The sequence below is a fragment of the Cnephaeus nilssonii genome (genome assembly GCF_951640355.1).
Source record: "Cnephaeus nilssonii genome assembly, chromosome: 6".
NCBI classification, from domain to species: domain Eukaryota; kingdom Metazoa; phylum Chordata; class Mammalia; order Chiroptera; family Vespertilionidae; genus Cnephaeus; species Cnephaeus nilssonii.
Genome location: NC_137077.1, coordinates 92,184,640 through 92,211,911, shown reverse-complemented (window position 1 = coordinate 92,211,911; position 27,272 = coordinate 92,184,640). Strand labels below are relative to the sequence as shown.

General features: G+C 50.6%; 1 protein-coding gene across 1 annotated transcript in view; it reads left to right on the top strand.

Annotated features, from left to right (window-relative positions):
• CACNA2D4 (calcium voltage-gated channel auxiliary subunit alpha2delta 4) overlaps positions 1-27,272 on the top strand; it is a gene marked incomplete at its 5' end in the record, with an annotated part of 123,392 nt that overhangs the window by 54,661 nt on the left and 41,459 nt on the right. The window contains 6 exons of the mRNA XM_079775701.1: positions 2,010-2,055; positions 2,155-2,252; positions 3,947-4,040; positions 17,109-17,204; positions 19,209-19,336; positions 23,085-23,165. Coding sequence (XP_079631827.1) covers positions 2,010-2,055; positions 2,155-2,252; positions 3,947-4,040; positions 17,109-17,204; positions 19,209-19,336; positions 23,085-23,165 — 543 coding nt within the window. The remainder of the gene's footprint in view (positions 1-2,009; positions 2,056-2,154; positions 2,253-3,946; positions 4,041-17,108; positions 17,205-19,208; positions 19,337-23,084; positions 23,166-27,272) is intronic.

Sequence of the window (27,272 nt, the reverse complement as noted above, 5' to 3'; positions counted from 1 at the left end):
CCATCAAAACCGACAGAGCCTAAGACGTGCCATCTTCACACTGCCAGGTCCTGGGAGGCTTTGCTGGGCCGGAGGGGCGGGCCTCCGGGGGATGTGTTTCTCTGAACAAAGCTGAATTGAACCTGTCGGAAGACTGGGGAAGGCGTGAGAAAGGAGGCTGGGAGGAGTGAGGAAGCAAATCTGTAGCCGTTTGCTTGGGCTGCTGTACAAAGTGCCACAAACTGGGTGGCCCTGACAACAGAAAGTGTTCCCTCACGGTTCTGCCGGCCAGGCTGCCTCCAAGGCCCCTTCCAGCTCCGGGTGGTCCCCACATCCTTGTGAATGTACATCCTTGGCTTGCACTGCAGCTCTTCCACGTCCCCTCCATCCTCACGTGGCTTCTCCCCTTGTGTGTCTCTATTTTCCCTTCTTATGAGGACACCAGGCACCCTCGATTAGGGACCGCACTAATGACCCCTTCGTAACTTGAATACATCTGCCAAGACCCTATTGCCATATCAGATCACCTTCACAGGTACTGGAGGTTAAGACTTCAACATATCATTTTGAAGGACACAATGCAACCCATAACAGGGAGCTCATGGGAAGTGAACCTGAGAAGGATGGCAGGAAATGGCGGGGAGGATGGCAAAGAAGGGCCCACCCTCCCTAAAGCAACCTGCCCATGACTGGCAGCTGCCTGGGTACCTTGAGAGAACAAAACCCATATCCAGGGCTCAGGACGTCCTTGAGAGATGTGGTCACAACCCTATTCAAAGCCCATAGTCTGTCCATTCCCCTTTACCATCCCTTGAATGTACCTTGTCTCTCCTCTCGGCCACGGCCACTGTCCCCTCTCTCCTAGGTAGCCATAGCAGCCTCCCGCGGGTCTCCTGCCTCTTCCTTCCTTTGAACTTCTTTCTGCCAGAGGGAACTTTCTAGAAATGCCAGATTGGATTGTGTCACTGGCCTTCTGCTTTTTCTCATTTCCCTACACACTAGGCTTCAAGGTCTTCCCATCGCTGCACTCTCCCCAAAAATGCTCTCCTCTCCAGCCTTACCCTCTTATCCCAGCTAACTAGGACCCACTCCCCAGGCCCAGTGTACACCTCACTTTCCCAGGAGCCCCCCCGGACCCTTGTCCACACCTCACTTTCCCAGTGTACACCTCACTTTCCCAGGAGCCCCCCCGGACCCGTGTCCTGACGCTGGAACACTCCTTCCTTTTCCCGCAGGCCCCAAAACAAACTTCCCTGGTCGCCATGGTGTCTCCCTCCTCCCTGTGCTCTTCTTCCTCTCCCAGATATCCCATCTCACTGCTGCAGGGACGGGGTGCCCTCCGTCACCCACCTCAGTGGGTGAGACCAGCCAGTGACGCAAAGGCTTAAAATCATGGACTCAACTGGGCTTCCTGTGGGGACAGGCGTGTCCCCCTTTGGCTGTTTGCCTGCGTCTATGTCAGCCCAGAACCTCTTTTAGTGAAGCCGCGCGTGCCCCCTCGGCATTTCCATCATTCTTGCGTACAATTTGACGAACCTCAATTTGAGCACCTATTTATTTTTGAGCACTGAGGGTGCGCACTGGGGTGCTTTTTCATTCATTCATTCAATCAACAAGTGTATGGAGCCCATGGTCAGTCTAGGTGCTGGGCTGGGCTGGGCATGAAGCTACAGAGATTACACAAAACAGACATGGCCCATCTCTGGGATCACCTTTTGACTGACCATTTAGCTCAGTCAGGTACAATGAAGACGAAATCACTGGTTTCAAAGTATTAGTTCCTTCAAGGGAGACCTAATAGTTAGGATTTGGACATGAGGCAATGGGGAGAAAGAACATTTCAGGGGTGGGGAGCAACACGGACAAAGGCATGGTCTGTGTAAACCCAGCCCAGCCCTACTCTGAGCTGAGAAAAGGAAGAGTAAACCCAGCCCTTCCCTGAAGAAGCTTCCCAGCCGTTGTTTCTAAACAGTTCTGGTCACATCCTCACATGGGGTGAGCGTCCTACTGAGTGTGAGCTCTGGTTTCAGGCCTGCACGACCTGCTGCACCCAGACCTGACCCTGGCCAGTGACTGGTAAGTGGGGAAGTCACTGCACATGAGGAGGAGAAGGCGGGAGGGAGGGAGGAAGAGGGCAGGATTTGTTGAGGTAACTTTGACCCCTCTGGATTCCAGGATCTACTGCATCACGGATATCGACCCCGACCACCGGAAGCTCAGCCAGCTGGAGGCCATGGTCCGCTTTCTGACAGGGGAGGACCCAGACCTGGAATGTGCGTGTTGCCGCCCGTGAGGGCTTCCCTCTGGGACCCTGCAGCTCAGGGAGGGCTGGGGCTAGGAAGAGAGGGCTGGGGCTAGGGGAGGGCTGTCAGGTAGCTCTATCCGGGGAACTCACTGATGGCCTAGGACAGTGGTCGGCAAACTCATTAGTCAACAGAGCCAAATATCAACAGTACAATGATTGAAATTTCTTTTGAGAGCCAAATTTTTAAAACTTAAACTTCTTCTAACGCCATTTCTTCAAAATAGACTTGCCCAGGCCGTGGTATTTTGTGGAAGAGCCACACTCAAGGGGCCAAAGAGCCGCATATGGCTTGCGAGCCGCAGTTTGCCGACCATAGGCCTAGGAGGAGAGGGAGGCTTCCCAAAACAAAGCAGAGACAGCCTGGTGACTAAGTGCTCCTGGAACGGGGCACATGAGCACATCCCCATGTCAGGGACTGGGATCTCTGCAAACCTCCTTCACCTGAGCACTATAAGGCTCCAAAGGACACTCCCACAGTGTAAAGGCGTCCGCCTAACCATCAGATCTGTCCCACCACCACCTAGCAGTGGGCCCGGGCCAGCAGCTGACACTCCGTCCTCATCTCTGACCAGACAGCCTCTCAAGCCTGTGTCTATGAGTGTTTTCTAACACCTGGTTCTCAGACTAACCTTAAGTTCCCCTCCACTAACTCAACTGTGAAATGACACCCTCCACATGGTACTTCTTCCTTCTCTTTGGAAGAAGGAGCAGGTCACTTTGTCACATGTCACCAGCAAGAGAAGACTCCACTTTCTATGCTGTCCCAACCTTCATTCCATGAATGATCCGTACTGAGCATGTCCTCTGTGCCCGGCCTGGAGCAGGCACTGAAGCTAGAGGTGCCCCAACCAGGCGAGGCCCTTGCTCTCAGGGAGCTCATAATCTCGTGGGGAAACCACGCGATGAAGAAGCAAGCCTACGTGGGTAGGTGTAGGTTGTTACAGATTGTGCTGTATCGGAAAAGATGGGGCCTGCTGTAAACAAATTGTCAGTGAGGGCCACCTCTGACAGCCAGTGTCACTTACCACCCAAGTGGTTCATGGGTACAGGATGATGGTGGTGATGAAAATGTTGTGGAACTGGACAGATTGATGACTGCACATCATTGTGAATGTACAAAATGCCACTGAATCGCATACTTTAAGTTGGAGTTTATGTTCCATGAATTTCACCGCAATAAAAGTAAATACCTTAAAGGGAGTGAGGGAAAAGAAAGAGCCACCCATGAAAAGAGCATCCTGGCCAAGGGAAGAGCCTATGTGGAGCTCTCAGGCAAATCCAAATTCACAGAACTGCCTAGGCCAGCGAGTGTGAGGGCGATGACCAAGGAGCAGAGCGATGGGAGTTGAGATGGAGGGCGGGCTGCCCACCAACAAAGTCTGATGTCGCTGAGGGATTCTCTAATTGCACAGAACATTAGAACTGGAAAGAGCCTTAGAGATCGTTTGGTTCCACTCACATGTTGTCTGGGGTTGAGGAAATGAAGGCTGGGGAGGTGCAGCGACTTCCTCAAACTCACGTAGGTCATTTTACATGCTCCGGACATAGGCTTCTGAGGCACATCTTGTTCCTTGAAGGTCAGGGTTTTCAAAAGGGCAGATGAGCTGTGCTTATAATCCGGGGGGAAGTAAGTAGATTGGTCTCCTTTGATTTTGCATCCAGGTGACAAGGAGCTGGTGCGGGAGGTACTGTTTGATGCCGTGGTCACAGCCCCCATGGAAGCCTACTGGACAGCGCTGGCTCTCAATGCCTCTGAGTATGTACAGGCTGGGCTGAGGGCTCCCAGAAGGGAAAGCGGTCCTGGCCCCTGCGTTCCCTCGGCTGAGTCAGGGTCCCTCCCACTAGGGAGCTTAGGAGATCATCCAAGTCCTTTGGCCTAAGATGAATGGTGATGAGAGTGGGAAGACGGGGAGAGTGAGAGCAACATCCACAGCCCCAGGTTATGCGGCGGCTTTACAAAGCTTCCGCACACTGCACTCCCCTCGGGAGAAACACCCCAAGCAGATCCCCGTCACAGGACCAAAGCCCCCAGCCCACACTGCAGAAGCCCCGTTTTAAGAACCCCTGTCTCAGGGTTGTGCTCTCACTGTGAGAGCCCACTACCACCGTGCCCTGAGGAAGCAGGTCAGCAGGTCAGTGCCTAGTCTCCAGGAGCTGAGGTCAAGACACCATGAAGTGCAAATTTCACCTCCGTGTGTCCCAGCGCCTTAGATTTCCTCACTGTCTCTGCTGACTTTTACCTGGTGCTATTGTGCTTAGCAGACAGATAGAAAGAAAAGATGAACAGTTTGAGTGTGTGTGTGTGGGGGGGGGGGTATGTGTATGTGCATTTGCATGTACATGTGTGCTCATGTGCATGTAAGAGCACATGAGTGTTGGGAGGGGGCAAGATAAGAGGTTAAAAATAGAGTGGGGCCCTGGCAGGGTGGCTCAGTTAGTTGGAACAATGACCTGTAAACCAAAAGGTTGCAGGTTTGATTCCCTGTCAGGGCACCTACCTAGGTTGTGGGGTTAGATACCCTGGTCCAGGCCGTAAGGGAGGCAGCCGATCAATGTATCTCTCATACATCTATGTTTCGCTCTCTCTTTCTCTTTCTCTCTCTCTCTCTCCCTCCTTCCTCTCTCTCTAAAAAACAATGAAAACATATCCTCGGGTGGGCCATACCTTGTTCCTGAATAGGAATGAAAATGTCCAATCTCCCTAGACACTTGATAAGTTAATTAATACTACCCTAATGTAAACATTAACAGAATTTTATAGGAAAAATCACCTACTTAGAAAAGCAAGATGCATCTTTTATATACCAATAACAAACGATTGAAAAGATAAATTAAGAAATAATCCCATTTATAATTGCATCAAAAAGAATAAAATACCTAAGAATAAATTTAACCAAAGAGGTAAAAGGCCTGCACTCAGAAAACTATATAGTGCTCATGGATTGGAAGAACTAATATCTTTAAACTTTCCATATTACCCAAAGCAATCTACAGATTCCATGCAATTCCTATCAGAATACCAATGATATTTTTCACAAAACTAGAACAAATAATACTAAAGTTTATTATGGAACCACAAAAGACCCTGAATAGATTCAGCAATATTGAGAAAGAAGAATAAAGTTGGAGATATCATGCTGCCCAATATCAAACTATACTACAAGGTTATAGTAATCAAAACATCATGGAACTGGCATAAAAACAGACTTATAGATGAATGGAACAGAATAGAGAGCCTAGAAATAAATCCACACATATATGGTTAACTAGTCTATGATAAAGGAAGCAAGAATATACAATGGTATAAAGACAGTCTCTTCAATAAATGATGTTGAGAAAACTGGACAGATACATGCCAAAAAAAATGAAACTAGACCACTTTCTTACACCATATAAAAAAATAAGCTCAAAGTGGATTAAAGACTTAAATGTAAGACTTGAAACCATAAAACTCCTAGAAGAAAACATAGGCAATACTCTGACATCACTCTTAGTAATATTTTTTAATATGTCTCCTAGGCCAAAGACAACAAAAACAAACATAAATGAATGGGACTTACATGAAACTAAAAGGCTTTTGCAGTACAAAGGAAAACATTAAAAAAAAAGACAACCCACTGAATGAGAGAAGATATTTGCAAATGAAATATCTAATAAGGAGTTGATATCCAAAATGTATAACGAACTCATACAGCTCAACATAAAAAAATAAAGACCCAAACAATCCAATTAAAACATAGGCAAAGGACATGAATTTCTCCAAAGAGGACATACAGATGGCCAACAGCACATGAAAAGATGCTCAACATCACTGATCATCAGAGAAATGCAAATCAAAACTATAATGAATACTACCGCACACCTGTCAGAATGGCTATTATCAATAAATCAACAAGTATTGTCAAGGATATGGATAAAAGGGAACCCTGGTGCACTATAGGCAAGATTGCAAACTGGTGCAGCAATCAATATGGAACTTCCTCAAAAAATTAAAAATAGAACTATCATATGACCCAGCAATTCCACTTCTGGATATTTATCCAAAAAAATTGAAAACACTAATTCTAAAAGATGTATACATCCATATGTTTATTGCAGCATTATTTTTTTAACAATCTGAATGATATTTTATTTTGAATGATTATACAGTATGAATGATTAGCTCCAAGGTAGTTTTATAAGTTTTGTTCTTCAAAATGGTGTTAGTGTTGTAGGGCAAAAAAATTACATGTAATTTAACAAAATCAAGAACGATATATTTGACTTGGAGAGTGGGACCCCGCAGATTACACAGTGGCTCCAAGCAAGCCATTCCTGCATCTCTCCCAGCAAAGGGGATCAAGAGCTAAAAATACCCAGAACACTCAAATGGCACCTAACACACTTTTATGTAAAGGTCAAGCTTGTAAATTATTCATCCATGATGCTCAAAAGTGAGAGAACTGAATAGAAAACTAAAATCTGGAGAATCCTCATTTCCTCCTCTTTGTGGAATACAGTTTTTCTTCAAATGGGACCAGGACAATCCCTTCACACTCCTTTACTCCCTGGGGCAGGGGTGTTTTACAATATTAGGTCTGATTACATCAACGTCTCGAGACAAGTGCTCCATCGTGCTTTCAACAGCTGTTGGTGGTGCATAAAAATCCACCAAGAAATACCCTCCTCTGTTGTGCTGCTGGCTGTGGGCAGAGATCCGATAGGGAAGCGCCCGCTTCCCCAGGTTCTCCAAGTTCCTCATGATCGCCCCCCTGTCCATCAGGGCTTCTATCATCCACTTCAATGCAGCAGCAGTCTCGGGCCGCTATTGCAGCATCTTACCTTATAATAGAGAAACATGCAAATTGACCGCACCTCCGCTATGCCCACGATTGGGCGGGCAGGAGGCTGGGGGCGGGACTCCGGGTGGCATATCCACCGTTGAGAAGTTCAAGATGGCGGTGCCAAGTGGCCGGGCCCATGCCGCCGCTCCCCGAGGTGCCTGGGGCGATCGGCACCCCGGGGGTTGTGGCCAGGCCCATGCTGCCGCTCCGGGGGGTGCCTGGGGCGATCGGCACCCCGGGGGTCGTGGCCGGGCCCATCGGCACCCCGGGGGGGCGTGGCCGGACCCATCGGCACCCCGGGGGGGCGTGGCCGGACCCATGCCACCGCTCCCGGGGGTGCCTGAAGCGATCGGCACCCCGGGGGGCGTGGCCGGGCCCATGCCGCCGCTCCGGGGGTGCCTGGGGCGATCGACACCCTGGGGGGCGTGGCCGGGCCCATCAGCACCCCGGGGGGGCATAGCTGGGCCCATTCAGCCGCTCCCGGGGGTGCCTGGGGCGATCGGCACCCCGGGGGTTGTGGCCAGGCCCATGCCGCCACTCCCCAGGGTGCCTGGGGCGATCGGCACCCCGGGGGTCGTGGCCGGGCCCATCGGCACCCCGGGGGGGCGTGGCCGGACCCATCGGCACCCCGGGGGGGCGTGGCCGGACCCATGCCACCGCTCCCGGGGGTGCCTGAAGCGATCGGCACCCCGGGGGGCGTGGCCGGGCCCATGCCGCCGCTCCGGGGGTGCCTGGGGCGATCGACACCCTGGGGGGCGTGGCCGGGCCCATCAGCACCCCGGGGGGGCATAGCCGGGCCCATTCAGCCGCTCCCGGGGGTGCCTGGGGCGATTGGCACGCCGGGGGGGCGTGGCCGGGCCCATGCCGCCGCTCCCCGGGGTGCCTGGGGCGATCGGCCACCTAGGGGGGCGTGTCCGGGCCCATTGGGACCCCGGGGGGGGCGTAGCCGGGCCCATTCAGCCGCTCCCGGGGGTGCCTGGGGCGATCGGCACCCCGGGGGGCGTGGCCGGGCCCATTCAGCCGCTCCCAGGGGTGCCTGGGGCGATCGGCACCCCGGGGGGACGTGGTCGGGCCCATGCCACCGCTCCCCGGGGTGCCTGGGGCGATCGGCCACCTAGGGGGGCATGTCCGGGCCCCTCCCGGGGGTCCCGGGGTTGATCGTCCACCTGGGAGGGCATGGTCCTGCCCCTCCCACCCCTCCCGGGGGCCCGGGGGTCGATCAGCCACCTATGGGGGCGTGGCCCGGCCCCTCCCGCCGCTCCCGGGGGTCCCAGGGGCCGAGGCTTTCCGGGCCTTGGGCACCAGCGGGGAGCCTGCACCGATCGCAGGAAACCACTGGGGGTCGGCTCCTGCGATCCTTAACAAGGATGTTGGGTGCCGCGGAGCCCAAGGCCACCGCCCGGGCCAAGCCCCGACCCTGAAAAAGGCAGAAGGCGGTGGCCACAGCCAAGGCCTGGGTCCCTGGTGCCGGCAGAAAACTGGTGCAGGCAGCCAGGTGAATGAAGGTCTATTGCACGAATCTTCGTGCAAACGGGCTACTAGTTTATTATAATAGTCAAGATATGGAAGCAATCTAGGTGTCCATCTATAGACTAATGGATAAAAAAGATGTGGTATTATACAATAGAATATTACTCAGCAATAAAAAAGAATGAAAACTTGCCATTTATGACAACATGGATGGACCTAGAAGGAATTATGCCAAGTAAATAAGTCAGACAGAGAAAGACAAATATCATATGATTTCACTTATATGTAGGGCCTAAAAAATAAAATAAATGAACAAACAAAATGAAAATAAACTAATATATACAGAGAACAAACTGATGGTTGGCATGTAGGAGGGCAAATACAGGGATGAGCAAAAGAAGTAAAAGGGATTAAGTACAAATTGCCAGTTATGAAAATAGTCATGGAGATGTAAAGTACAGGATAGGAAATATAGTCAGTAATATTGTAATAACTATACATGGTGCCAGATGAGTACTAGATTTATCATGGCTACTAGACTTATATAATTCATGTGGTATATGAATGCCTAATCACTATGCTGTATATCTGAAGCTAACATAGTATGCCAAATATAATTGAAAAATAAATTTAAAATAAATAATTGAGTGAGGAAAATGAGAAATATTTCTACATACTCTTATGGAATGATCTTAGCAATGGAGAAAAGCCTGTATAATACCTCCACTGTTTACCTAAATCAAGGAAATGCAAATACATTTCATCTTACCTAATAATAGAGAAACATGTAAATTGACCATACCTCTGCTATGCCCACAGTCAATCAGAGTGAGTATGCAAATTAACCCAGCAAAGATGGCGGTTAATTTGCATACATACCTGTGTCCTGGGAACCTCCTCGTCACACAGGTCACTCCCAGCCAGCCACCGGGCAGAGGCTTTAGGCTTGGGAAGGGGCCGAGCCTGGGATCTGAGGGAAGGGGAAAAAAATCAATGGAAACATATCCTCAGGTGAGGATAAAAAGAAAAATAAAGAAAGAAATGTCATATCGTATGAAAGACACATCTTGAAAATGCTTAAAGAAAGTTGTCATTTTTTCATGGTTAAGGGACTGGAGTCTGTGTTGATGAAAATACCTTGGCAGCTGCAGTGACTGGCAGTGGCTGCAGCAGTGGGGTGATGGGGCTGGCGCCTTCCCCTGATCAGCCCGGTCACCTCCCGAAAAGGGAGGCCAGACTGCGGCTTATGTCTACTCCCAACGGGAAGCAGGCCTAAGCCATCAGTAGGACATCCCCTGAGGGCTCCCAGTATGTGAGAGGGGGCAGGCTGGGCTGAAGGACCCCTCCCCAGTGCACGAATTTTGTGCACCGGGCCCCTAGTAGTTATATACAGTTATATACATATTTGTATGTATGTATATATATACATATTTTTAATTGAACAAAAAACAAACCAAGGAAAAATATTGCTTATAGGAAGAGTGAAAGAACAGGGGCATTGGAGACAGAGATAGACTCTGCTGAATATGCCTTATTTTCCATATTCATTATAAAACAAAATTAAATTTTAAAATATAAGCTATAAAAATTGAAAGCAAATGAAACAAACTTAGCTGTAATGCAGATCTCTGAAATACCGGGCATCAGCCACTGTGGGATGATGGAACAAGTGAACAGGGATGCCAGACCAAGGTGGGGCGCCAGTCGCTGTCATTGGGGCGAGCGTCTGGTGGTTACTGAAAATTCTTTGTTTGTGTGCCCCGTGGTCCCACCCACTGCTCACACCTGCTGCTGGTGCCCTATGCCAGCCCAGATCGCTCGGTGCCATCAGTGAGTGAGAGCGGCAGCTGCTGGCCCCAATCACCTGCAGGGCTTCTCCACCTCCCCTTGCTCCTGAGGGGTGATTGGGGTTGGCAGCTGCCTCTCACACCTGCTGCTAGCCACAGCCCCACTCGTACCTGCTGTCTGCAGGGCTGGCACCATCAGCGTGTGGGAGCAATGGCAGCAGGAGCAGGGCTGCAGGCAGACAGGGGACCGGGGGCCACAGCCAGAGGGGTCGGGTGGGGGTGCGGAGGATGAGCCAAGACCCACCCCTGTGCCCACCGCAGCCTCACGGCCCACAGTTCCTTTCAAGGTGCACGAATTCGTGCACTGGGCCCCTAGTATTACATATATTGTGGAAGAAGCAGCAAAGGATTCTGTCACAACATGAAAAAGGAGATGTATTAAGTGATTCAGGACCAGGGTCTATATTGTATGTATAAAATAAAAGTCTATTAAGTTATATATGTTATATATAACTATTATCATTACATACAATAGAACTTATATCCTCAAATATATTTCTTTTAAAAATTCCTGAAATACCCACACATAGGTGAATTCTTTCAAGGGACTTGAAAACATAGAGCTGTAAACACCAAATAAATAAAATCTTAAACTGTGTTCAATCACCATATTGCTAGAAACAATATTGACACTGTTAGTCACAAACTATATTAATTGATAAAGCAATATATAATGTTAATGTAATTAGGAACCAATATTTTCAGCAAAAGAGAAAAGACATACACCTTTTTTAAATCAAAGAAGTTAATATGTTCATGTTGACCAATGTCACCCCAATAAAATTTAATAAAATAAATTAAAAGAAGTTAAGTTTAGATGTGATGCTAAATATGAATTGAAAATATCAGTGGGCTCATGATGTATTTTCTCTGAAAGAAACAAAAAAAGTATCCTAGCTCTGTCCACTGAAAGGACCTACCTCAGTGAACTATTCAGATCTATATTGTGAACTTTCAATGTCCACATTTAAAAGTCCTCTTTAAAATGAGTGAGTGGTCCTTGGAGCAATGTCAGGACAGGAGCAGGAAATGTACAGAATTAGCCAGGAGCACCTCCTCCTACCAGGAAGCGAGAAGTTACTAGAGGCTAATGAAGCTGTGCCAGCAGGACCCCGCGCCACCCTGAAGAGGCTCTCACTGGCCAAAGCGGGGACAATTCAAGCAGCAAAAGTCCTAACAACTGCAATGGATGAAAACACATTAAATATGTTTACATTCCTGTGCTCATAATTATTCTGGGGGGAAAAGGCCTTATTGGTCCTCATTGGAAGATGTAAGGAAACCAACTCACTATTCTAAAAACTGGTAAATAAGTAATGACTCAATTATTTATCCTGCCTTTCTTGTACAAATTATACCTCAGGATAATCAAATACTGAGGAGGAATATCCCTATTTTGCAACCTCTAGTCAATCAGATGGTGTCTATCTTGATGAAGAATACACCACCTGCCAAAACTTAAGCCAGAATCCAATCAGGCCCCAAGGTCCAATTGCTAGCTTATAAGAAATACAAGGAACAAGAAAACATGCTAAATAACACCAGAGATCATAGTCAGCCAAATCCAGAATGCAAAGAACTCTACAGGACAAATGGTCTAGTCCAGCAAATTAATTGCAAAGTAAAGAAAGGAGAGAGGAAGAGAGGAGAGGAAAAGTTTAAAGAAACTAAAAAGGACTGCTCATGGGTATGGGGTTTCTCTAGGGATGATGAAAATGTTCTAAAATTTATTGTGGTGAGGGTTCCACAAATCTGAATGCTAAAGAACATTCAATTTTACACTTTAAATGTATGAATTATATGGTGTGTGAATTACAGTTTAATAAATAACTAAATATCTATATTGAGAGCAAGAGAGAGAGGGAGAGAGAGAGAGATGGAGAGTGAGAGGGAGAGAAAGGAGACATAACAACCATGGACCCTAATCAGATTCTGATTTAAACAAATTTTTAAAAATGCATAAGGCTATTGGATTATTTAATGGCATTAAAGAATTGTGAGGAGGTTTTAGGTGTGATAATGGCATTGAGGATTTTTTATTCCTTATATTTTAACTAGAGGCCCAGTGCACAAAATTTATGCATGGGGGAGGGGGTCCCCTCAGCCCAGTCTGCACCCTCTCCAATCCGGGACCCCTCGGGGGATGTCCGACTGCTGGTTTAAGCCCAATCCTGGGGATCAGGCCTAAACCGGCAGTCAGACATCCCTCTCACAATCCAGGACCTCTGGCTCCTAACTGCTCACCTGCCTACCTGACTGGTCGCCCCCTACTGCCCCTCCCCTGCCAGCCTGGTCACCCCCAACTGCCTCCCCTGCCAGCCTGGTCACCCCATGCAGCCTCCTGTTCAGTCATTTGGTCATCCCTCACTAACCCCTCTGCCGGCCTCGTCGCCCCACCAGCCTGCTGTTCTGTGGTCCATCTGGTTGTTTCAGTCGTGACAGCCCCTGGCTTTTTATATATTAGGATGATAGAAATTATTTGCCAATGAAATTATTTCTTGGATTTACTTCAAAATAATCCAGTTGAGGGGCTTGGGAGGCTGTACAAGAAACAAGATTGACATGGGTTGGTAATCGCTGAAGCTGAGTTATGGTGCAGAAGTCTCATCAGACTCTTCTCTCTACTTTTGAACAGATAAATGCATTGAGAAGCTTTTTAAATATACACAGGTGCTTAGGCCTCACCCCCAGATGTTCTGGTCTCTACAATCCTGGAGCGGATAGGCCCCATGGGCACCTCCAGACCTTTTCCTCCATGCTTTCCCATGTAGACCAGGTGTTTTAATCCAGCACCAGGTACTAGCAGGTGACAGTGTATGGTGCAGCCTTCATCAAAGAATTCCATTAGGGAAACCCCAACAGCCACACAGCTGAGCTTTGATTTAAAAAATGCTTCCCCTTGTCAATGCTTTAGGTATTGTCTACCTTATACACTCACCAAAAACACTAATCCAGGCACAGAGAGAAATTGGGTAAAAGTCTGCAATAAATTGGGCGAGGAGCAAAAACATTAATAAAGTTAGAAGTTATTAAATAAAGCCACATATGACATGCCCACAGCTAATAGCATATTTAAAGGTAAAAAGGGTTAAAAGTTAAAAGCTTTTCTTCTAAGATCAGACACAAGACAAAGATACCACTCTCCCCACTTTTATTCAACACTACTAGCCCATTTGCAGGAAAAATCCTGCAAGCGGCTGCTGCGCCTGCACCCGCGCGCCTCTGCCACCCGCCCTGCTCCGCCCTGCTCCGCCCCGCCCCGCCCTGCCCGGGCTTTCCCTCTGGCAGCCATCTTGCTTTCCGCTTTTCCTCCGTCTTCCTTCTAAGTTGTCTTCAGTCTTCACTCCTCCCTCCCTCAGCGTATGCAAATTAACCGCCATCTTTGTTGGGTAATTTGCATACTCGCCCTGATTGGCTGGTGGGCGTGGCTTGGGCGTAGCAAAGGTGCGGTCAATTTGCATATTACTATTTTATTAGGTAGGATTAGGTAGGATAGTAGTTTCTGTCCTACCAAACAATTAGGCAAGAAAAAGAAAAGAAAAGGTTTTCAAATTGGAAAGGAGGAACTAAAACTTACTCTATTTGCAGATGACATGATATTATATTTAGAAAGCCCTAAAGACTCCACACACAAAAACTGATAGAACTAATAAAAAACATTCAGTAAAGTTTCAGGATATAATATTAATATACAAAACTCAAATTTTTGGTGCACTAACAACAAACTATGAGAAAGAGAAGTTCAGAAAACAATTTCTGCCTGGCTGTGGTGGCTCAGTGGATTGAGCATCATCGCCTGGACCAAAAGGTTCCCAGTTCGATTCCCTGTCAGGACATATGCCTGGGTTGCAGGCTCGATCCCCAGTAGGGGGCATGCAAGAGGCAGCCAATCAATGATTCTCTTTCATCATTGAGGTTCTATCTCTCTCTCTCCCTCTCCCTTCCTCTCTGAAATCAATAAAAATATATTTTTAAAGAAATAAAATGAAACGATTCTATTCACAACTGCATCAAAAAATAAAATACTTAGGAAAAAAATTAACCAGGGAGGTGAAAGACCTGTACACTGAAAACTATAAAATATTGAAGAGAGAAATTAAAGACACAAATAAATGGAAAGATATTCCATGCCCACAGATTGGAAGAACTTATATTGTTAAAATGTCCATACCAGTCAGAGCAATCAAAGATTCCATGCAATATCTATCAAAATTCCAAGGGCATTTTTCACAGAAATGCATAGAATAAACAATCCTAAAATTTGTATGAAACAACAAAAGACCTCAAATAGCCAAAGCAATCTTAAGAAAGAACACAGCCAGAGACATCCCACTTTCTGATTTCAAATTATATTACAAAGCTATAGTAATCAAAACAGTATGATATTGGCATACAAACAAACACACAAATCAATGGAACAGAATAGAGAGCCCAGAAATGAGCCCAGGCATATACGGTCAATTAATTTATGACAAAGGAGCAAGAATATATAATGGGGAAAGGATGGTCTGTCTTTCAACAAATGGTGTTGGGAAAACTAGACAGCCACAGGCAAAAGAATGAAATTCGTTCACTATTTTACATCAATCACAAAAATCAACTCACAATGTATTAAACAGCTTTGGCCAGTGTGGCTTAGTTGGTTGAGTGTCAACCCATGCACGGAGAGGTTGCAGGTACAGGAGGCAGCAAATTGATGTTTCTCTCTCTCCCTCTCCTTCTCTCTCTCTCTCTCTCTCTCTCTCTCTCTCTCTCTCTCTCTCTCTCTCTTCTGATCAATAAAAGCACATTGTTTTAAAAATGCATTAAATATTTTGAACATAATATTTGAAACTGCAAAGCTCCTAGAGGAAAGGATAGGGGGTGAATCCCTTGACATCAAGCTGGCGATGGTTTTTGGGATTTGACACCAACAGCAAAGGAAACGAAAGCAAAATAAACAAGTGGAACTACATGCAACTAAAGAGCTCTGCACAGCGAAGGAAACAATCACAAAATAAAAAGGCAGCCCACTGAATGGAAAAATATATTTGTAAATCACATATCTGATTAGTTATTAATATGCAAAATAAAGAACTCACACAACTCAATAGCAAAAAAAATTTGTTTTCTCTTTTTAAAAGGGCAGAAGATTTGAACAGACATCTTTCCAAAGATGTACAAATGACCAGTGGGTACTGAAAGATCCTCAACATCACTATTCATCAGAGACAAGTCAACCAAAACCACACAAGATATCACCTGTTAGAACGTCACCAAAAAGACAAGAGTGTGGGCATTGTTGATGGCGTAGACCCTGAGAAAAGATACCTACAAGAAGGGTTCATGGTTGTTAACGGGGCTCAAATTTAAAAACAAAACAAAACACCAGACTAGCAGCTAAGTGAAATACGCCAGACACGTGCAATCTTTAGGGGAAAAAGGCGGGGAGGGAACTAAAACAGAGCAGAAAAGTGGTTGCTGAGCAGTGGGGAATCAGGGAGAGGCTGGTAAAAGTGTACAGATTTTCAGTTCTCAGGTGAACAAGGTCTGAGGATCTGGTGTGACACATGGTGACTACAGTGGTGACACTGTGTTGTATAACTGAAATTTGCTAGGAGGGTAGAATTGAATGCTCTCACACACAGAGAACAGATGAATGTGTGAGGTGATGGATGTGTTAGTTAACTGGGTGGGAGGGTCCTTTCACAATGCAGACATACAGCAAACCCAGACAAAGTATGCTTAAAATACCTTACAATTTTATGTCAATTACACCTCAAGAAGCTGAAATTAAATAAAGAAAGAGGTGATGACTGCCCCCTGGTGCATCATCATAACGATATGGCTTTGAGACCATGAAAAAAATTAGTTCCGCTCCAGCTGGCTAACGGATTTTTTTTCCAATCTGTTGGCTAGGTCATGAAGTCCAGCAGGATCGCTTAGGTGAGGTAGACAAGTCTGCTCCTCCCCCTTTTACATTTCCTAATAAGGTGACTATGTGAAAAGGGCTTTGAAACTGTGAGGTGCTGTGTACGCGTTGGTCAGGAGAAGTTACTATCCCTTTGGCCCCAGGACAAAAATCCCCCTTCCTGAGCTCCCTCTGGCTTCCAGAGCCAACTCCCCCAAAAGCTGAGTGGACGAGTCAGGAGCTAGATCTGAAGAAGCAGAGGACAAGGGGGCCCCATTATTAAAGGGGATGCAGGCCCTCGCTGGTGTTGCTCAGTGGTTAGAGTGTCAGCCGCACATGGAAGGGTCAGGCATTCCATTCCCAGTCAAGAGAATGTACCTGTGTTGTAGATTCAACCCTCTGTGGTTGGGGTGCCAATCAATGTGTCTCTCTCACATTGATGTTTCTCTATCTATCTATCTATCTATCTATCTATCTCTCCCCCCGCCCCAACCCTTCCACTATTTCTAAAAATCAATAGAAAAAATATCCTCAGGTGAGGATTTTAAAAATTTTTATAAATAAATAAATAAAGGGGCTGCCGCCCAGGGGAGCCCCGCCCCCAGCCAGAAGGGCCAGGGGCGGGTGCCTTGCCCTTTCCAGTGGCCTGTCAGAGACACAGCAAACAACTCAGATGGACTGGACTGATAGGAACTGCGGGTTCACCCTGAGGCCTCGTCCCCTGCTCCCTGGGCCCTCCTCCTGGACCTGCCACTGTGCTGCGTGTGGTGCCACCTGCTCCGTCTGCCTCACAGGGAGTCCGAGCGCGTGGCGGACACGGCCTTCCTGGGCACCCGGGCCGGCCTCCTCAGAAGCAGCTTGTTCGTGGGCTCTGAGAAGGTCTCCAACAAGTGAGTGTGCCGGGCAGGAGTGGGATCCCTGTGGGGTGCTCCTGGGCATGTGTACTGGCAGGGCACGTGTGAACCCCTCAAGTGCAAGGAGGGTGGAAGGTTGGGGCTTACGGAGTGGGCGGTCAGAAAAGTAACCCTTCCACCCAGGCTCGGACTCATCCTGGAGGTGTCCCAGGAGAGGAGGGCGGGCAGCACAGTGGGGCAAGAGAGCCCCCGAGACTGTGAAGTGGGGAGGGTTAGTCAGAGGTTCACGGAAGGAAACCCGGAAATTGTTTTCCCCCTGGGGCAGGTCTCCGTGTGACAAGCTAAATCTTCCGGCTGTGTCCCCTCCTTTCTTGACACTTTCCTCATCCCCTAAGCCAGCAAGTCTCAACTGGAAGCTATTTGCACCCACCCGACCCCGGGGCCATTGGGTACTGTCTGGAGACTTTGGGTGGCAGTAGCTGGAGGGTGTTGTTACTGGCATCTAGTGGTGGAGGCGAGGGATGCTGCTAACCCTCCCGCAAGACAGCCCCTGGCAACGGCTGAGGCTGGGAAACCCTGCTCCAAGCAAAGTCCAGCTTTGCTGCCCAGGGACCAGCCAGCCCACTGTCCTCCCTGCTGAGTGCCCAGCAAAGGGGGAGTGGGAGCCCAGAGAGGGGTCTGGAAGGGAGGGAGCTGAGCAGAGCCACCTGAGCTCTGCAAACCACCAGGCTCAAGTAGGTAGGCGGGGTGGGGGGGGGGGGCCAGGCATCTGGAGGAGAAGAACCTGACCCCGTCCTCACCTCCCACCCACTGGCTGTTCCTCTCGCTAAATCCAAGCGCGCTCAGCTATGGCGTGCCATCTTGAGCTTCCTCCTGGACTCTGCGTCAGGTCCACGCTTGCTAGAAAGCTGAGGCTTCCTAGGAAACAAATGAAGTCGCTTCTACCCTTTCCCATGGCCTGTCAGAGACGTGGCAGATAACTCAGATGAACTGGACTGATAGGTAAACTGTGGGTTCCCTCGGAGGCCTCAAACAGTGTGGGAAACTTTCCTCCCCCAGCTTACTACCCACTCATACTTCCTCATCCCTTAAACTTCACCCGAATTGAAAATCACACAGGTCTTTGTCTGGCCAAGGTCGGACAAGCGAACCCTGCCCGACAGTGTGAAGGGAGAAAGCATCGTGGCACTCCCTGCGCCTCTCTCTACGTCTCCCGGGAGCGGCAGAGGGAGACCTCACACAGACAGGCCTTCCTGGTGATGAGCCAGCCACTGTGACCGGCCTCACATGCACTGCACAACCCCAGGGGCTCCCCACACCCAAGCTGTGATGTGGCTGGCAGCTAGGAATTGGGCAACAAGGCAGGTCTGCTTCTGGAACACGTAAGCCAGGCAGTCTTCAGGTCCACCTCAGCTCTCCACCTCACGGGTTAGCCACAGTGACGTTTTTACTCCCCACAGCTTCTCCCTGCCTCCCACTCTGCTTCTGGACCAGGGCTCCCTTCTGCTGGCTGGTGTGTGCCCAGGGAGTGCTAAGCCATAATTAGCGAGATAAAGCTGCTCGAAAAGAGAACCCTCATAATGCATTCTAAAACCTAGAGGCACGGGCTTTTGCAGTAACCGTTTTGGGGCAATTTATGCTCCTGTATTAGCTCAGTGATGAGGTGACTATACAATTTCCATTCAGAAACGCTAATTAGCCAGACAAAAAGAAATTAGGCTATATCCAAAAGAAATAAACCCTGCAGACAAAGCAGTCAAAATAAAAATGGAAAGTATTCTTTCAAAATACAGGCGTCATACCTCTTCTAGCTCCTCATGTGCCATCAGATACAACAGCATTTGACTCTGGAAGAGGCAAGAATTGCTGGGGGCATCGTCTGGGGCGCCACCAATTAGGAGCTCATATTTTCCACCTGCAAGTCCACTAAAACAGAGGGGAGTTGCTCTCTTGGCCCAGCCAAGACAACTGTGTATGGAAGAAAAGGGGATAAACGTGTCCCCAGATATGAAGGGAGGAACCAAATCTCTCTCCTGGCAGGAAGTTCCTGACCCCTGAAGACAAGGCCAGTGTGTTCACCATGGACCACTTCCCCCTGTGGTACCGCCAGGCCGCTGAGCAGCCTGCTGGCAGCTTTGTCTTCAATCTCCGTGCCCCAGAGGGGCCAGGTAATCCACACCCCATGCTCCCTGGCCGGGCGGGACCAGGGCAGCCCCCTCCCTCCTGTGAGATAAAGCAGAATGTCCAGACGGGCCGGGCTCCTTCCTCTTTCCCTCCTGGTACACGGTAGCGACTTGGGAGGGCTCGCTGGGGCCTCACCACACAGCTGGTCCCTGCACTGTGTATAGGACGGGTCACTGCATTCCCTGACCAGCAGTCAAAGCTGGCGGTTAAAAATCTAGCATGGAGCAGAGGAAAGAGATTTGACCAAAAATCTAGAAGAGATGAATTTTAGCCCAAATTCCAAATAGATGGGTATTGGATGAGTTTCTCTCTAAGATTCTTCTGTTTCTAAACATCTGAGTATCTTTGAAACTTTCTTAAACCTCCCAGGTGAGAGTAGCACTTCACTCCATCCTGGACGCCCATATTTGCTGAGGCCGCTGCCCCCCGCGCCCCCCGCGCGCCCCCCTCCCTTCCCCCCCCCCCCACGTCCCGGCTCTTCCCAAACAGGGAAAACAGCCTAGGATCCACTCCCTGGGGTCTCCCGTGGCAGCAACACCGAGCTCCTGGCCTGCTCCTCAGAAACACCCCGTAATAAAGGGACGCCTTCCCCAGGCAGGCCACTGGGGGCTTGAAGGGTCCGAGTCAGGGCAGCCAGGGTTGGGCCCCATGGATCAAGCCAGCAACCCCCACTAGTCCAAGGACCAGGATCTCAGAGCTGCAGGCACTCAACTCCACCCAGCCCCCCTCTGAAAAATGCTCCTAAAGGAAAAATTAAGTGACTTGGACAGAGCACTAAGAAAATAGTAGAATGTTTACAACAGAAAGGGACCTTGGAAGGCGCACAGCCTCACACTCTTGGTTCCACGTGAGGAGACTGTGGCCTACAGCGGCGGGAGGACGGGTCCCGGGCCCCAAGAGTGTGGGCAGAGCTAGCGCCCCACCAGGTCACCTCCGGGCAGCCTAAGCCCAGCGCGTAGAGCAAGAGGGCCTAGAAGATTCACAGCCAGGCCAGAGGGAGCCCGTGAGGGGGGGAAATAGAAGGAGGAAGAGGGCGGAGGACCGAGACATCTGAAAGGAGGGGGCGGGCTGGGAGTCAATTGGAATGGAGAGTTGCATTTCCCCTTCAAGATGTCCCCCACCAAACCCTTCCAGCCGCCACTTCCATCAAAACCATCCTCCAGCTTTCTGGTGGAGAAATGCCCAGAGCTGACTGCTGGGGAGGCCCCGGTGCCCTCGGGCTTCTCTGGGGCTATGCCCTCTGGGTGGCACCTTCACCTTGTGCTTAAGCCCACCCTCATCCCATGCCTGCCTGCTCCTCCCACCTGACGCATCACTACTGTGCTTTACAGACCGCTTCTCCCCATGGAGCACACTCATCTGTACAGCCCTCCACAGTGAGTGCTGTTAGCTCCCCCCCCACCCCTCCCCCCAACACACACACCCCTCCGCTCACACAGGGAGAAGCTGAGGTGCAGAAAGGTTCTGTGTCTTGCATTTTTCACACAGAGAGGGAGCCACAGAGCCATCCTAAAACCAAGGTCTCCCCCAAATTCAGGGCCTCGCACTGAGTGGAAGGCAGGAAGGGGAGCGTCAGGGAGTGCTGTCACTCCTGGGGAAAGCTCAGAGGGAGGTGCTCGAAGCTGAGGTGAAGTCCCCTTCTCACACTGTCCACTCTGAGCCGGAACAAGCCGCTCTTCCTCTCGGGCACCAGCTACAGCAGCACCGAGGGCTCCCCAGGAGGGGCTCCCACCGGAGGAGGCTCTCTGGCCCTGCCCCCAGCCCAGGATGATGCTCCCTCCTGCCAGCGTTGTCACCGGGACATGCCTGCTGGTTGCTGGGGGAGCTTTTTGTGGCGGTGAGGTAGGAGGTGGTGGGTGGGAACTGAGCTGAAAGAAGAGAGGGAAGCTGGCAACCCAAAAAGAAGGAAGGCTGAGTTGGGAGGCAGGAACTCACTCCTTTTTCACACCCTCGCTCATGCATATGCTTAGAGACACAGACACCTCTGCACACTCCCATTCTCCCCAAAGACAACAACAACAAATTTATTTTAAGGGGAAGGGGGAGTCTCAAGGAGGCAGAGGAGTCAGCTGCGGGGAGTGGAGGCTTCCCTCTGCCTCGCTGGGCTGACTCCGTTGCCCTTGGCCTGGGCCTAGTGGGCTGAACTCTGCCCACAGCTCTGGCTTTTGTCAGCGCCCAGAACCTGCCAGCACAGGGCAGCCTCACGGTGCCCAGGCAGCTCTGGCCTGTTACAGACCCTTCCACAGCCCACCTCTTCCCGGGCCAGCCCGGCCTGGCCCCCCTGCTCAGTCACCCCAGGTGCGAGGTGACCCAGAAGCTGAAATTCCTGATGTCCCCAAAGACTGTGTTGTGTTATTAGGGCCCCCACACCTTCACGTGGGTGTTCCCCACAAGCCTATGGAGCACACATACAGTGGAAGTGTGTCTGGGAAAGCAGCCTGTGGGCCTGGAGAAACCGCAGGGGGTCGGCCACAGCAGTACCTTCCAGACATTTCTAGAAGCAAGGTGAGGATGAAAACTTCTCTATGTGGTCCCCTGTGGCTTTATCATGGCAAATCCCTACAAACAAGGACAGCCTCCCATATTGTAAGTTCCTAGAATCGGAGTAATGTTTCATTTCTGTGGGTTATTTGATTACAGCCAGGTGGGATGGGTAATCTTAGCAAAACAGCAGGTCAGACAACCTGTGTTCATTTACGTCCCTTTTCAACTGACGCTGTAATAACAATCATCACACAACAAGATCCTCATGGCCCGTTTGTTTCAACATTTCATATAATGATGTTCTAGTCAGAGCGCACATGGTGAAATTTCCCCTTTCTTGGGCTGTTTAATAATGGAACTTGACCCATTGATAAGAGCGCTTTTGAAAGCTAATCCAGGTCCATGGACGGATGACAATTAAGAAGCCCGAGGTCATGTACTAGCCGGCACCAGCTCAGAGCCAGAAAGCTCTGTTTTAATGTAGAGCTGAAGCCGCCTCCTGCATTCTGCTCCTCTGATGGCCTGGTTCCTAAAGAGGTGGGAGAGCAACTCAAGGAACACCCTCGCCCTTCAGGAGCTGGCAGAGCCCTAGAAGGGCAGCGACCAGCTGCACAGCCAGGGAAAGGCATGGCTGAGGAAGGTGTGGTGGTGGGTGGGCCGCCACGGCCAGGATGTGTGGGGTGCCTCGGACCTCAGCCCCAGCCAGCCTTCTGTGCCCAATGCGGCCCTGGTGTCTGGCTTCCTGAAGGGGCTATCAAGGTCACTCTGACTCGTGTGACTGATGAAGGACAATCCAGGATCTGCAACCACCGAGTCCTGGAATGCAGCCTTCCTTCTGCTGGGAAGAGTCATTTGATGCGACACAACTCTTCTGGGTGGAACGCGTGTCAGGAGGACGGTAGCCACAGGCTCCCTGAGTTCAACTGAGACTGCTCCTGAGACGGATCCAATTCCCCGTGTCTTAGTGACACTGACAGCGCTGCATTGTCCCGGCGGCCAGGGCCACGACGTGTTATCTGGCAGGTTCAGGTCTGCACAGAAGGGGGCAGCGCCTGGGCCTCAGGAGGCGCTCTGCCCCGACCAGTGGTTGGTGGTAACAGAGCCTTCACAGCAACATCTTTCTCAAATATCCCCTCAGTTTTCCAAGGAATGTCCTCACCTGGTATTTATACTTGTCTTCTTGGTCTCCCCCAACCCCTGCTCTTCCCCAGCTGCTGAGAAGGTGACTTGCCATTTTTGTTTCCCCAGAAGGTCCAGGGGAGCCTGTGGTAGTCACAGCGAGCACAGCCGTAGCCGTGACAGTGGACAAGAAGACAGCCATTGCTGCAGGTAGGAGCTGCCCTTTGTGCCGGGGCTGGGAAGGCGTGAGTCGATGTCAGGAATAAGGCACATGGTCATAGCAGGAGGACCCCTGCCTCTGGGCTGCAGGGTCGCAGTCCTCGGCTGTAGTTTTCCCGGTGACATGTGGAGCTGAGGGTAGTGGAGTCCTCCCGAGCCATTTTATTTATTAAACAGTACCACCTTGAATCCTAAAGAATTTATGAAGTGAGTAAAACGAAGCCCCGAGAGGTTACGAGATCTGCTGAAGGTCACACAGGACAGAGACTGCAACCCAGACCTGCTTTCCCCCCCTCGGCCTGCGGCTTCCCTCTTCCACCACCTCGGGTCTAGTGTCCCTCTGAAGAGAAAACGGGGCTGTGACTCAAAATAAAAAAATAATAATAATAAATAAAATCTTATTATCCTATATTAAAAAAAAAAATCCTAAAGTGAGAGCTCGATATGTGTTCAGCATGTGCCTAGCCCCTGGGAATCTGCTTCCCACGCGCACTGTCATTCAGCCCTCAGGGTATCCAGTGAAACCAAGACTTTGGGCTCCATTTTACAGATAAGGAAACTGAGACACAGAAAAGTTATTTGCCCAAAGTCTCACAGCTAGTAAGTAATGAAGCTAGGATTGAAACTCAGATCACCTCTCTTTAAGGCCCAGGTTCACTATCCTGTGTTGCAATTTGCCTCGAATGTGATGAGTGACTCTCTCGAGCGCCCTTGACTTCACAGTTTCTTGGTGCCTAAAAAAGCCCCGGGCACCTGTCTCGTTATCGGACAACCACCATGTCCTGGAACGCAGCCTGTGTGCTGAAACCCCTTTATCCTGGGCTCAGCTTCCACGTCTCAACTTCAGCTGAGTTCTGAAAAGTTGCACCATCAATGGCCACTCGAGCATCAGCCATCCTGCCTCCTTGAATCAGGCACCTGTCCTGCTTCCCGGGGACCCCTTAGCCACGAGGAAGCACTCAGCAGCTGGAGTGGGGTGAGGCAGGCAGGACCTGTGCCCTTTCTCCCCTCAGGCTGAGTTCAGGGCCAAGGGGATGGAGGAGTAGGCTGGGGTCAGGCAGAGATGGTCCAACCCTGTCTTCCTGGCTAAGGAGGGCACAGGTCAGGCTCCTGGCTGTTTTCCACCCCGGGAGAGGGGGTGGGGGAGAGTGACTTGGCCTGATGTTGTTCAGCATCCACGTTGGGAACACTTGCACATGGACCATCTTTAGGATGCGCCAGCCCAGTGTTTGAAAGGCACCAGGCTGTCTCGGGCGCCTCTTTTTTCTTAGTCCAAAGCTAATTCAAAATCCAGTTCCAGGCCAAATTTTTACCCCAAACATGTCTCCCTAAAGGCTGTTCTGTGGTCCCAGCTGAGTCTGTGCCTGCCCGGCTCCCTCCCTATCCTGGGCCGCCTCAGCTCCTGCACACCTGGAAGTCTAGGAAAGAAAAGGGGCACAGGGTCAGGCTGCTGGCTGGGCCCCCCTGCACTCTCCAATTATTTGAAATCATTTTTAACACAGAGCTGATTTGGAGCTGCGAGGGGTTGTCATAGAAACGGTGTCTTGGTGCCTCTGGCTTCACACACTGCAGGCAGTCGCTCTGACGCTCTGGGTGCAGAGATGTGACAGGAAAAGGATGAGGCTCCGGAGACCTTCAATTATTTGGGGCTCTTCTCTTTTAATTTCCTCTCTCTGGCCTATGGCTCAGCCTCCCTGATCCTGGGCCAGTGGGGGCCTCTAGCTCCAGGCAGGATAGGCAGCTTGTTTGCTGACCTGGCAGCTTCATCCCTTGGAAACTGGTGGCAGTGTGTGATGTGAGCTCCAGGAAGGATGAGCATGCATGGCTCTGTGCGCTGGGAGAAGGGCACTCGGACCAGCCGAAGAGGCCAGCCGGGCGCCAGGCAGAGGTGTGTCTAATGCCACAGGTTCGTACGGAGGGCAGATGAATGAGGAGGGATGCTTTTCATCTCTAAGCAGGGGATTTAGCAACAGTTTTTGCAAGATTTCTATAAACCTAAGTTTTTAGTCAGGATCTATTTTCAATTCTCCAAGCCCTAGTTAGGGAATATTGGCAAACATAATGCCGGTGGGCACCACACTCTGCAAGTGTATTTGTCTACCACACGTTCTACACACGTGCCCCTAACAGAGCCTGTGTGCTGGGCCTGCTGCCTGGAGCTGCACGGGGCTCCTCTCCTTAGGGCTCTGCCCGCAGGTGAGTGGGCACAACCGAAGACCTCGGGCGCACTCAGGATGGGACTTGGATATGCATCTACGCATTGCCCAGACTTGCGCCACACTTGTGAGGGGCCCTGTCCTCACTTCTGCTGTGGGGCTCAGGGCTGCCTCGGCTGTCATGGCTCCAGGAAGGAGGGAAATGCCCCACAGTTATCACCACCTGGAAAGGGGAACAGCCCGGTTCTGCCAGGAGTCCTGCTGAGCTCCAAAAATGGGTCCCTGATGGTTCGCTTCTCCCTGGGTTTTGCTCCTGGCTCACCGGAGTAGCATCCAAAGGAAGGCTGGGAAGGACAAAACTCCATCCTGGTCTCTGAAGACTAACGAACCATGTAGTCCAGGCCCATTCCGCCAGAGGCCAGTCGAGGCCTAGAGGACGGTCACTCGGGCTTGGGATGGACGAGCAACCCCAGAGGCCTCGCTCTCTCCCTCATCTCCTCTCCTGGCCCCCCCATCCCAGCCTCCCAGTCCATGATCCCGATTCCCTGCCAGCTGAGCCCTGTGGAGAGATCATATTTGTAAGCCCAGAGTATCATCTGCCTGCCCCTGAAGTCAGGCTTGAAGGTGCAGGATGGTGTTAGGTGAAACGGGGCTCCTCCTTCGTGTCAGCAAACCTCACCAACTCGCTGAAGCTGATAAAACCCAATGGGCAGAGAAGTCCTCTAACTGCTCTTAGGGAGCCCCTCACCTTCCATTACACAGTGGGGTCCTCTGGGCAGATGTACTAGTTTGCCTTCCTGCCACACGGGCCCATCTGCCCTGGACTGTCAGGGTGGGTTCACTCAAGCCAGGGTAGATGAGCACCCACAGGGCAGGGAGCAGTGGTGGGTCTCCCTCCATCAGCCACGCTACTGCCCAGTGAAGCCAGCCTGAGGCTCACGCACCTCCTGTCAGGCCAGCACATGCTGAGCTTGCTGCGCTCGGCCCCTCACTCCTCCCGGTGGCACCCCAAGGCGAGGCCATGGGAGGCTCCCACCTGTCTTACAGAGCTCTGGACATCAGGGTGACATCTGGCAGCACTTTGTGCAGCTGCCTGGGGGTGGGGGGCCCGAAGCCACTCTCCCAGCACTCACATCCCCTCCCACCCAAAGAAACCAGGGAGTACATAGGAAAATACAGTCTTTATTGGTCTTCTGAAACAACAAACCAGAAATATAATTTTGCCTTTAAAAATCTTCTGTCTCAAGGTGAAGATACCACCATTGACAATGTCCACCCCTCCCCCGTTCCCTTTAGGGAATCCCTACATCTGGTTTCAGCTGGCAAACCAAAAGAAGGAAGACTGTGCCCCACACGGGGGAGGGCACTTAGCAGCCTTGCTGGGGTGCCCTGGGCACCCCCTTTGCTAGAGAATGGCCTTTTCAAAGGCAAGTTTGCCTCTCCTCCAAGCCCTCTCCCCCACTATGCTCTTCTATGAGATACAGGGTTGAGGGGTGCAAGTTGAGCTGGGCCTGCCCTGTACTTCCCTGTCCTTCCTCAGACCCTGGGCCTCGTGTTCTGGCAACCTCTTCCTGGGCCACCTTGAGCGACCCCCGAACCCTGCACAGCCCCCTTCTCACCGCCATTCCCACAACTCTGCAAGCAGGTATCTCCGCCCCTTTGGTATAGGTTCAAGCAAGGAACAAACAGGACCCCTGGCCCTTGCTCTGGTTTGGAGCCCATCCAGGTGCAATGGAGAACTCTGGGGAGCCAGACTGAGCAGACCAAACCGTGGGAGAGGGAGCCCATCACGGGAGCCTCTGAGCAGAGTGCGGCAGTCTCTGTGTGGGAGATGTGAGCAGGCAGTGAGCTTCACGGGGGCCACCTGCTTTCCCAAGATGTCGCCAGTCCCCACCCGAGGTCAGGCCCAGAGGTGCTGAAGGAGGGGGGAGGTGCGGAGCAA